Below are 12,792 nucleotides of genomic sequence, written 5' to 3'. Positions count from 1 at the left end.
ACATATATGTATTTAGTAACTAACTAACGCTTATAGTGATTGGCATTTGCCAGCGATTTTATCGTGCTTGCTTATGGCATTGTATAGTTTTATTTAGACGTTAAAATACGATAAACCAAATCACTAATGAAATGTATATAAAGTGAGCCGATAAATCCATTCGTTAACTGGAGCTCGTAAAATTCGGAAGACGTAAAAAAGAAAATAAATATAAGACCCATCGAATAAATCACAATTTGTTTAGACTTTCTGCGTAAAATGAATGAATAAACTACTCAATATAGTAAAATTATCAAGTATTGATGGGTTAAATTTTCTTCTATCAAGATTATTTCGGGAAATTTGTTTCGAACATAAAATTATTTTCAAATACTATATATATTTAAATCACAACCACAAATTGAGTTTTTAAGCTTAAAAAAATCAAGTTATAACTGTTTGGCTGTTTATCAGCGACTTAAATTAGTTACAAGTAAGGCTTTAATATTATCAGTATAAATTATTTGTAATTCGAAACTGTAGCCATAAAGTATCGCGCAAGAATAAAAATGTATGATTTTCCTTAAAAAAATTTAAACTGTATTAAGTAATGTTATTTTGTTAAGTGCAAGTATTAGCCGTATTAATTGCTTACTTGCGTACGATATAAATTTATAAAACTGTACTCCTAACAATATCAATCATCAATCTTGATACTTTTCATAAAATTCATATCTTTTTGATAGTTGTCAAAGTTTAAAAAACTACATGTATAAAATGAATACGATGTATAAGTAATATATTTTTTAATCTGTGTTGAACTTAAACGTTTATAAAATAATGTCTTTACTGGTAAAATACACACGTCTAATAACTATTATAATTATATAAATACTTGGAATCTCGTTAATCGTTTCAATTATATGATAAAATTGTTATATGTTAATATGTGTTTACTTTTATATAGCTCGTAATATTTAAGTTTATTATTTTAGACTAGGTTCATTGTGTTCGAGTCACGAGTTAGAATAAAACATCAGTCATTAAAATATTTGCCTTTGCGTATTAAGGCCCTACATAAACATTAAAAGTTATAGTCGTAAATTGCAAATAATAAATAAAATTACTTAGTTTTATGACAGCACTGCACTTGTTCGCATATATGACGATTCGATCGAACACTGCGATGTGTGAAGGACTTGATTATGTTTGCTGTAAATATGGAATACAATGCAAATATTAATTAGGTTATGAGTTACATTATTTCGCTAACTTGTCGGTATTTAGTTATGCATCGAAGATGTCAAATGAGGTAAATATTTAATATGACCGACCACACGTGGATCGCTCTATGGAGTTCTTACGTTGATTTAAATATTTTAACATATTTGAGTTATTTGCGTTTTTCGACTGCCTCTTCGTTCTATTGATTAGCTTTTAGCTCATACGGCCGCGAGGTTTTCCCGTCGAGAAGTTGCCAATGTTTACCGGGCCTCGGGAAGCCTCTAAAATCGTTGATCTCGTTCCACTAGTATCTATAGGTTTATAATAATATATCATTTATTTTAGACTATTTGTGAATTTTGTAACTAACAATTTTGTGATCCTAGTGTTAATACGATTAAAAAAAAACTGTTGGTTCTGCCACTGACTGCGTGCTACGGCGGCGTATATTTTTCACATCGGGGCGTTAAAAAATTGACCCGATACGCCGCGAAAATTCCCGCTATACTACAGAATCGCGGTAGCCCCATCAGCACCCTGAACACATTGTTGTAGTGCATCCGAAGGACGCTGTAGGATTTTTGACTATTATGAGCCCACAAACTGCACGAGTAAAAGGAAGTACAGTATGATCTGAACAGAGTAGTTTTAACATCTCTAGAGCGTCGTGCAAGCGTCCGGGCTATCTTATTAGCCCTTACCGCCGCCGCCCTTCGATCCCGCTCTACGTCATAATCGTACTTGAAGTATGAGGTCCAGAGTCAATAGATGTCCTAGGTTATTAAATTTCTGTACCCCATAAAGTTCCTTTCCATTTAATTTAACTTCTAGAAAGTTAACCTTACTCTTACCATTATGTTCTCATAATGAAAGGAAGGAACCCAGTGTACACTTTGGTTAGTGTCACCAGATAGTCGCCTCGGCCGAAGTCGGTCTGAACACGAACACTATCGTCATAATTTTCGGTTTTAATCAACTTGAACGACGAGCAATTCGCTAAAAAACAAGTATTTGGTCTAATAATACCCAAACGAAGAAACCAAGTGAGGAGCCATCAGGAGACTTTATTATAATATATTTAAGCAGCTGTTTTAAGACATTGAACTTTGAATCTAACCATTTAGTCTCGTTTATATGTAATTTAAAGTCATTCAAAGTCAGTCAAAGTTCATTGGCCTTAATTTAAAATATTAGACGTTAAAACGTTTAAACGTTAGGTGTTAATTCTGCTTGTACTTAACTAAGTCGAATACTTTATGTCACCTTCACATACTAAAATTCCAATTAATATTATAAAAGTAACAAAAACATTATATGTTTTTTTTATTTACAAAAACAAGAATTCATAATTCAATGTTTTACTATGTATGTATATATGTGTCATTTATTAATTTTATTTTAAAATATATATTTTTGTAATGAGGAAAAATTTGATTCTTTTTTTATATAAAAAAATACAGTTTATACAAATAATTTTGACATTTTTCAAACGAATAGGCATAATAGATCTACATGCCTATAAAAATTTATTTTTTTTTATGATGTTATTAACCGGTAAATGGACCACCTGATGGAAAGTGAGCACCACCACCCATTGACCTATGTCTATGCCTATGCACTGAAAGAAATATTAACATTCCTTGTATAATCAATGTGCTCCAACCTTGGAAACTGAGATGTTATGTCCTAGACGTAGTTACACTGGTTCATCGTATTGCTGTTTGGCGGTAGAATACCAGGGGCTTGTAAAGTCCTACCTTCGTTATTAGGTACATATAGTAGCAATGCGGAGCTTGGAACTTGGCACTGTTTCGTCCCCATGCTCCAATAACACGATAATCTGTCGGTCTTGCGTCTGACTTCTATCCAATAGTGTTAAATTACTGATTATGACAGTGAGGGAATAGGAATCTTTGCTAGAGCACACACTTGGGCACAATTATTACCCGTGCAGTTAACTAATTTCCATTTCGTCGAGTTTGGTATTTTTAATTAAATCAAAACTTTTATATGTTATCATACATTTATATCATTTCATAGTATAAAACAAAATCGCTTACCGTTGTCTGTCTGTCCCTGTGTATGCTTAGATCTGTAAAATTCCGCAACGGTTTTTAATAGATAGAGTTATTCAAGAGGAAGATTTATGTGTATAATAAATGCACAATATAGTAGAGAAATTTGCGCTTACATTGCAAACACTAACTGAACCCTAGAAGAGAGTTCAAAATAATGTACTACAGTATTGTACACCTTAAAAAGGTCTACAAAAAAGTCCGATATACCTTTCGATTAGGGATAACCCACAATAACCATTTTTTATCCTTTACTTTTTACGAGAAATAATGGCTTATTTTCGAAGCGATTTTAAGCAATACAGCATTAATTCTTATCCAATTAAGTACCTTTATTACATCGTGCATTTAATATAGATCAATATGGCCCTTTACATCATGTATATTAAATGAATATTTTTGAAATACGCAGGGAGCATTTTAAATCTGTAATATCTCAACGGTTTGTATTGTCTAATGACTAATTACTTCATTAATTACTTAATTAATGTTGTACGAGTATATAAAGACATACCTACTGTAGTATATTTAGTATCAGCTTTGCACCCGTGCGAAGCCGGGGCGGGTTGCTAGTATTTCATGAAGAAAAGTACCTGCCTTTACCAGGAACTATAATTTATTAACTGAAAAAGTGGACTAAAAGTGAAGCCGAAATGACACTTCGTCTGTTTAAGATTCATTTCTTGCTCGGCTGTTAAGGAATCGTGAGGTATGGTATCCTGCTAGGCAAATGCAGCGTGCTGGTGACTTAAGTTCCAAACCTTCTCTCCAAAAAGAAGCCTCTCCAGCTTTGGTAATGTATAGGCCGTAATGTATAAGTTATACATTATGTAATAATATGTCTACATATATTTTTACATGTTCGGGTGCCCTTAGTCGGAATATTCAGTCCAAAGTCATTTAATGGTCGTTTTTATTGATTGAAAATAAAATTCTACAACATCAACTTGCTAATAAGTGGTGGTATGATTGACGTCATTCGATCGACCGAGAGGAATTTTGCCGTACGTTTGTGGTCGCAAAAAACTTATACAATTAACAAAGCATTACCTACGAAGATCATTAATGTCTTGGCGGAATGTTTTTGTTATTATTATTGTTTTTGTTAAACTAAAAATTTTTTTTTGCTAAATTAACTTTAAATTAATAAAATGTATAAAATTTAACATGTAAAGATATGATAAAATTTATAATATTTATAAATCTATTTTGGCCACCAATTCCAACTAAGCAGGACATTTTACAGTGTACAAGTATGTGCACAAACACAGGTCTAATGTGCATAGGTTTTAGTTAAAAAAAACCTTGCTTACTTCGTATAAAATTTCATTAAATAAATTTAATAGGTTTAGCCGGGAACGTGTAACAGACAGACAGAGTTACTTTAGTATTCATAATATTAATATAGATAATCTATAATATAAATGTTTATTTAAATTGTCATTAGGAACTACTTAATAATTATGTCACTTTTAAAAATACATTTTATCGTATAAATTATATTAATTCGACTTTGATAATTTTAACTTCGCCAATTAATTAATTTAAATGTCATGTGAAAAATTTAGATTAAAAAAATTAGATGAAAATTAATACTTTATTAAATATATTACTATTAATTGATTTTTATGCAGATTAAACATCATTGTCGAGTTAAATTTATTTAGGTAAAATCTACATTCCGAACCGACATAACAAGGAGATTTAAAAGTTTATGCAGTCTACTTTAATAAAGATTTGATTTGGTATTGATAACGAACTAATTTTATCCGACTCATAATTGTGCAGACTCATGATTAATGCTTAGACAACTGGCGAGCATTTCAGTATATGATTTACTTAAATTTGATACCAATAGTAGTAATAATACCAGATTAATAGAATACTATTTTGTTCAGTAAATTAAGGACGTAGGTCACCGTGTTTTTGCGTCTTAGGAATTGTAAAAAATTATAAAATTAAATGATAAAATGATATAACTCGAGTCCTCTACATTATTTTAATTTATAGAAATAAGCATAGACAATATACGTCATGTTATTAACGTAATTAAATGATTATATGAAACATTATAAACATATAAATCTTTATTAATATTTTGTAAAAAAAGTTTTTTTTAATTCTATTTTCGACGAACAATTCAAATGATTTGAGAAATGAGAGACCTACCTCGTAGATTTCTTTAATTTTTATAATAAAAACGAACATCAGTCCAAGAGGCAGGTATATGTAAATGAGATAAGAAACACATTTTTAAAGCGCTGTAAATTGAAAACGGACAAATTCGCAGGCAGACAATTTATATGTAGTCTTTCACATTGTATTGAATTTAACAAGTCAGGTCTGCTATGTACGCGTATCATACACGCACGCTTTTTTAAAAACATAGATAGATCTTTAAAAAAAAAATCAACCCCTCTAGTGCTGTCAATTGATAACAATACTTTAATATTGAGGAAGTCTTTATGTTTCTTATTCTACATGAAGATGCTGTCCTGATCGAATTTAGCTACAGCGGACAAACTTAAGTGTGCAGGACATATTATAGTGCAAATGTGTGTCCGTAAACACAGGTGCATTCTCTATTCCCTCAGTTACATAATCCGATAGGAAGGCAAATCAGAGACGACCGCAAAGAGAAAGTTCAGGCGCAAAACCAACGGCTTCACATGCTTTTCGAGGCATGGGAGTCAATATATTTCCAGAATCCCGGCTGTTAATGGGAATTTTTCGATCGAAAAATCCAATAACTTTTCATCAGCCCGACGTGGGGTTTAAACCCAGAACCTGGGGATATGCGGCCTTATATCTAGCCACTAGACCAACGAGGCAGTCATACAAGACAGTTATATTAAAATTACCACTATAAAGAAGGTCTGACAAATGATCTATTAAATCATTTGGAAATTTGCCTCTTCAGCTACCTAACCATTATATGATTTAGCAGTTTTTGCACAATAAAGAAAACTTCATTAACAGTGGATGATTACTGTCTCTTAGCACGTCAAATGGAAATTGATAGTGTGGGCAGACCGCATTTAACATTTTGTCTTATAATAAATATTTAAATTTATAAATACGTCACTGTTACGTACGCACGTCATCTTATGCCCACGACTTCATTCGTGTGGAAGACAGTGTATGTAGATATTTTATTTTAGTAGCTTATTTTTTCTTTAAAATAATATTAAACTCTGTTTATAGTTAGATTTGTAAATTAAAAAACTCGATCACACAAAAAAACAACGAAGTCGGTTCTGCCGTTTAGGAAGAGCTCACACACATACGTTCAGAAAATTTATATATATATTATTTATTTATTACACAGTGTTAAGAATATACGGATTCCTCGAATATTTTTTCTTTCTCACTAACCTTGAATTTGTCTTTGAACATAGCTAAGTACATAATATAGTTTGGTACGCGCGTAAGAGATTTTATTCAATTACCGTTTATTAAATTTATTACTTGGTAGTGATTCAGTTAAATTCCTGTAGGTCGCAGTATAACCACGTTAAAAAGAGGTGAAGATTGTAACTTTGTAAGGTGTTCTTTGTATTTAGTCATTCGATTTCAAAATATATTTTATTAATAATGTAAATAAAGCAAAATAAAGCGACATGTAAAAGGGTTATGACGAATACGTTGCTCACGAACGAAGACTTAAGAGATGTATACATTATTTTAATAGACAGTTGTAGCGATTACGCTTTAAAAAGTCACATATATATCTTACAGTTAATACACGAACTTAGAAAATAAAACTCAAAGTTAAATATATTTAAAATTTAAATGTCATAAAATATTTCGAATCGTTTTAGCATCGTTCGAGTAATATTTTAATTTATCTCTAAAACCTTTACCTGAGAAAAGGCAATGACACGCTCTGTTTTTATAGATAAGGCTTTAGAGTGTAGAATAGTGATTCTATTACGGTGCTCCAGTGAGATAAAAACAACGTCAAGATTTTGTTGCTCTTATCCCATTTATGTGGAGGCAATGCGATGTAGTCTCTAAGGTGCATGAAACAAAGATTTGATGGAATTTTACGGTCGATCCCTAGCGTAATGTCATATTATAAGATTCCTTGAGAATGGTTTTATTGGTTATGAAATGACGTACACGAACCACAACGCAACCTTAAGTTTTTTAATAATTGAAAGAAAGAAAGGGCGAGTAACTAGCTTTCGTATTTCAAAATTTACTTAAATTATATCATTATTAAAGAGTTCGAGACTCCCTTCCGAGAGTATTTTACAAACTAACAGTGGTCGTAATATACTTATTTATACCAATATTATGTTTATCACAAAAAACATTGATTATCTTAATAGAAACAGTAACAAAAATTGTATAAACATTACGAGTAAAGACAAAATTGTAACATCAAATTTCTCGTCCATCAATTCAATAAAAAACCTTCTAAATAAAATTACTCTTTTTTGTAATCATAATCCACAGCTTTGTTTTTAGAAATTAATCAATTGAAATCTTACTAAAAAAATTAATACGTAAACTAAATACCCAATACAAGATTATATGTTTGATAAAAAAAATGTGTGTTTTTTTTTCATGTCTAATACCAAATGGTATTTAAGTAACACATTTAAGTATTATTTTTGGTACTCGAATAAGACATGGGAATTTACCCATTTATGACTGTTGAAAAAACAATACGTTATTATCAATGGATCTAATCCATACTATCCATACTTAATTTTAATATTATAAATGCGAAAGTAACTCTGTCTGTCTGTCTGTCTCGTTTTCACGTCAAAACTACTGGACCGATTTAAATGAAATTTGGTACACAAATAGTCTAGAGCCTGAGAAAGGGCATAGGCTACATTTTATTTGGAAAAAAATGTTGTAAAGCGTTGAAAAGGGGGATGAAAAGTTGTATGTTGTTGAAAGTATTATAATTTTTAGAACTAGAAGCATAAAACTTATATTTTAGGCTGTACACTTATAAACTAACATATCATGACACTCACTAAGGAGCGAATTTTGGAAATTCTACTCCTAAAGGGGTGAAATAGGGGTTGAACATTTGTATGGAAGACCGTCATTTTTGAAGTTAGAAGCATGAAACTTTATTTTTGGGCTACCGATTAAAAATAAGTAGATATGTATTTAAGCGTTTCTGAATATTCTACCCTAAGGGTTGAAATACACACCAATGTGGGATACAAAGAGGTCTTTACATTAATGTAATATTTTAAATTAATTTGTAAACATATTCATATTCTACGCGAGCGAAGCCGCGGGTAACAGCTAGTTAATTATAATTATATTATAAGTATTATAAATTCAAAATATCATTATATTTTGTTTCGTAACTACATTCCATTTAAAAGTGATATTTCTTTTAATTATTAAAATATGAACGATTGTGTACGAATTTTATTTCCGCAAAATTTAATTACTTACCATCATTGCCAAATAGTAAAACATAATTATTATACTTAAATACAATTAAGATTGTAAAACGTATTTCAAAATAAACAATACTAATTCCAAATTATTTGTCTGTGCCGCCTGAAGAACTTGGACCTTGGATGAAGTACAAAAAAAAAAAACAAACGTAAATTAAATATAGAGCCGAGATGGCCCAGTGGTTAGAACACGTGCATCTTAACCGATGATTTCGGGTTCAAACCCAGGCAAGCCCCATTGAACTTTCATGTGCTTAATTTGTGTTTATAATACATCTCGTGCTCGGCGGTGAAGGAAAACATCGTGAGGAGACCTGTATGTGTCTAATTTCAACGAAATTCTGCCACATGTGTATTCCACCAACCCGCATTGGAGCAGCGTGGTGGAATATGCTCCATACCTTCTCCCCGAAGGGAGAGGAGGCCTTAGCCCAGCAGTGGGAAATTTACAGGCTGTTAATGTATGTAAATGTAATGTAAATTAAATATAAATAAAATAAAACACTCGTATTGCTTCGACCGGTGCCAAGAGGGTTGGTTAATTTTTCGCCAAGGAATTCGGATTAAACGGAGAAATATTGCCAGCTTACTGGCAATAGAATAATGATTATTAATCATTTAATTGAATTATATATGTAGTAGTAAATTTACTGTAATGATGTACAGAATAGTGTATATTATTACATTTATACACTGGGTATGAACTAGATCTACTTCTACAACAAGGTACACTTAATTAAGAGAGGTATACTGATTTCAGTATTATTTAAAATCGTCGTTATTTACTCAAATAATAAAGAGTATAAATATTAAACAACTGTTTCGTTTATATGTTTAAGCAAGGAAATATTTATCTAAAAAATATTAATTTCTTAAATAATAAATAGTTACCTCTGTAACGAATAATAAAAATATGAACTAACTTGGGTTTGCTCAATTGCAACAATGCGCTTAATGAAGAGGAAAATGATTTAATGACGACTTTTCGGAGAAGCATTAAATATTTTACGAATCTTATCGTAATAACTTTTTTATTAGTCCTATAATATTGGTATTAATGCAATACATTGAATTTATAATAATGTATACACGTAAAAATCACCTCATAATTTAGTAACTCCACATAGTTTACTTACTGACCGACTTCATTAGACCAGATAGTAAACACGATCGAATAAGATTCACTCGCATCCCGAAATATTTAGAATCCAGAGCATCCGGGTTCGGTGTACGATGCGGAATATAGGATACGAGGGCAGATTCGAGTAAAGACGGCGACACATCTTAACGTTGTTTATTTGTTTTATAAATACTTCTCATAATTATTCGACGGATCCTTTGAATCGAAAAGAAATAAGCTTTGTTTTTGTTGTGTGTTGAATAATTATAATTGACCCAAATTAAAAGTTTCCAAAAAAAATTGGCGCAGTGAAGAACACGTGAATCTGAACCGAAGATTGCGAGTTCAAACGCTGACGAGTAGCGTTGAAAATTCATGTGTTTATAATTTTGTGCTTGACGTTCAAGGAAAACATCGTCAAGAAAATGACCTGTTTATGTCGGGTGAAAATCTGCCTCATGTGTATCCTTTATAATCAACAACAGCATGGTGGAAAAATTTCATACCTTCTCCGCAAAAGAAGAGGTTGTTATAAGTGTATAACTGGCCATATAGTTCATATGGCCAGTTCTACACTGGTAATAGGAATGAATGATGCCCCTGAACGGACTAAAACGGTCCTAGCCTTACTTTACTTTTATAACTATGAAACGTAAAAATTACTTTTTAATATTTACTTATCAGTAATAAAGGGGTGACGCAAAGTTAAAGAATATCGTTATGACTTTATTATAGCTTACTTACCTAGAAACAAGATACATGTATACGATACTCAATTTAACCTATAAGATAGGCAGTTTTCGAAAACTTCACAAAAGTATTCACAGACACGTAGCTCTCATAGTATCAATGTACTCGTATAGAAACTTCTTCTCATTAGTCACTTTTGGAAATACCACTTTGTAAATTGCGCGTGAATTCAAAGTAACTGAATGTCGTAAAACACGAAATATCATAATATAGATCGTTATCGTAGTTAAAGGAAAATAATGAGTCGTTTTTTTTTTAGATTTTGTAATGATTATTATGAATAACATAAGTTAGAAAAACATTTCATAATTTAAAATATTTTAAAATTCTAATTATTATTTTGTTTCGTTTAGTAAAGATGTACGTTTACATATTTTAAGATTTATATTTTAATGAATATAATCAGAAGTTTGTTCGTCTGAAGATACTACATAAAATATGATACATATCTATAATTCTATTCGTTCCTCTCCAGTTAAGTATTTTATGCATGGAAACATAGTACAGGATGTATAGTCTAGGAAACGATGTGGAAAAAAACGCCCATTTAATGTTGTCGGTACCATTTACGCGAATTACGATATCGCCTTACGCAAAATTAGCAAATTCTCTTACACAACAGAACTGGATTTTCCGTAGCAAGAAGTACTATTCCACCATATCTATAATACGTGTTATTGACATTGTATACTCTAATATGTATTTTAACTCATTTACTTAAGGTATATTTTTTGTTACAGAATGCCGGCGCTCCGGCTTCTGGGGCGTAAATGGCTGGCTGCCTCGGATGATCTTGTATTTCCGAGTATTTTCGAACTTCTTTTCCGTTTCGTCTGGTAAGTTGTGTTATTATCGAATATAGAACTTGCGATATTGATATTAATTGATTGGGTCAATTTTCTATTCTGCTATATTTTACTCTAATACGACAAAGTTTGAGCATATGATGTATAGTCAAAATCGTTGCGCGTATTTACATGGATTTTTACTAACATTTCTTAATTGAGTTAGCAAGAAATACCAAAGCAATGATTAATTAACCTTGTCAGCAATATGAAGTAAGTGCGACGCAGCCTAGTTAGCCAAGGCTTTACACCTCCAGTCATCTGACAGAAAGTGCTCGTGAAGACAGCAATTCAACGCTTTGAAATGTCACACAGTCACACTAATTGTCGTACCTAGATGCTATTTTTAACTAAATTTACAGTTACATTTTACTGGTGATACAAAAGTTTCTCACGTCTGTATTTTTGTACCAAATTATTATTTTTTCTTTTTTTTTTACAAAAAAACCTTTATTTAACTAATACGTATTGATGTCATATAATGTAATTGTATAGGTACTTAATGCTTGTGTCGACAATGCACCTTCCTTTTTGTTTAAATAACATAAATAATTACATTAAAACTAGAAATATTTTAAAAAATACAATCTAATTTAATAGAATATTAATAATATATTAACATTCTATTAAATATGTATTTATTACACATACAGTACATATGCATTTAGTCGATTTCAAGAATTACAAAATAATTACAAAATAGATCGATCTAAAATACATTTAAGATATGTGTGTAATTATAATTATACTTTTACTATATTCGAAATATCAAGCAATTGCCGTATGTTAATCGTGGTTGAAAAAGTATTAAAATATTTTTAATCTGTGGAACGATTTGAGGGAAAAAATATTTGGAAATAAGCATTTCGTATGACTAATAAAAAGACGTTAAGATATTCATTATACTCGTCCAATGTTACATTTGTTATCAATTTTGTAATTAATATATTATTACAAAATTGATACTAATTAATACAGTACAGACGAATTATTTGGTTTATAGAAGATTTCGTTTTTGTAAGATTTTTTTTTAAATTAGGCATTTCTTTTGATTTCGTGGTAAACGACTTTCCAGTACAGTTGTAATTTGGTAATTATAATCAACAGTTTTACGATTTAAAATGTGCTTTTTTTAATATATACATATATTCAGAATTATAGCAGTTTGATGATGATTTATATTATTTAAGCACGGGTTTTATTCCCATAACATATATTGACATACGTACATGTTTACTTTTCGATAGTTTTTCTTCTCTAACTTTTTTTTATCGCCTCAACTAGCTACCAACATAAAAAAAGTTGACAACAAGACGAGAATAAACTACTGAACTGTTTTTTCTATTGATATGACGTAGGTCGGT

At 30.8% G+C, this 12,792-nt stretch overlaps 1 protein-coding gene across 7 annotated transcripts in view; it reads left to right on the top strand.

Annotated features, from left to right (window-relative positions):
* Inae (inactivation no afterpotential E) overlaps positions 1 to 12,792 on the top strand; it is a 61,546-nt gene that overhangs the window by 36,365 nt on the left and 12,389 nt on the right. For all 7 annotated transcript variants that reach the window (XM_026639481.2, XM_026639482.2, XM_026639484.2 and 4 more), the window contains exon 2: positions 11,324 to 11,419. In XM_026639481.2, the coding sequence (XP_026495266.2) occupies positions 11,325 to 11,419 (95 nt within the window). In that variant the 5' untranslated portion in view covers position 11,324. The remainder of the gene's footprint in view (positions 1 to 11,323; positions 11,420 to 12,792) is intronic.

This window comes from Vanessa tameamea, chromosome 8 (assembly GCF_037043105.1).
Source record: "Vanessa tameamea isolate UH-Manoa-2023 chromosome 8, ilVanTame1 primary haplotype, whole genome shotgun sequence".
NCBI classification, from domain to species: domain Eukaryota; kingdom Metazoa; phylum Arthropoda; class Insecta; order Lepidoptera; family Nymphalidae; genus Vanessa; species Vanessa tameamea.
This window is presented reverse-complemented; position numbering and strand designations above follow the sequence as displayed.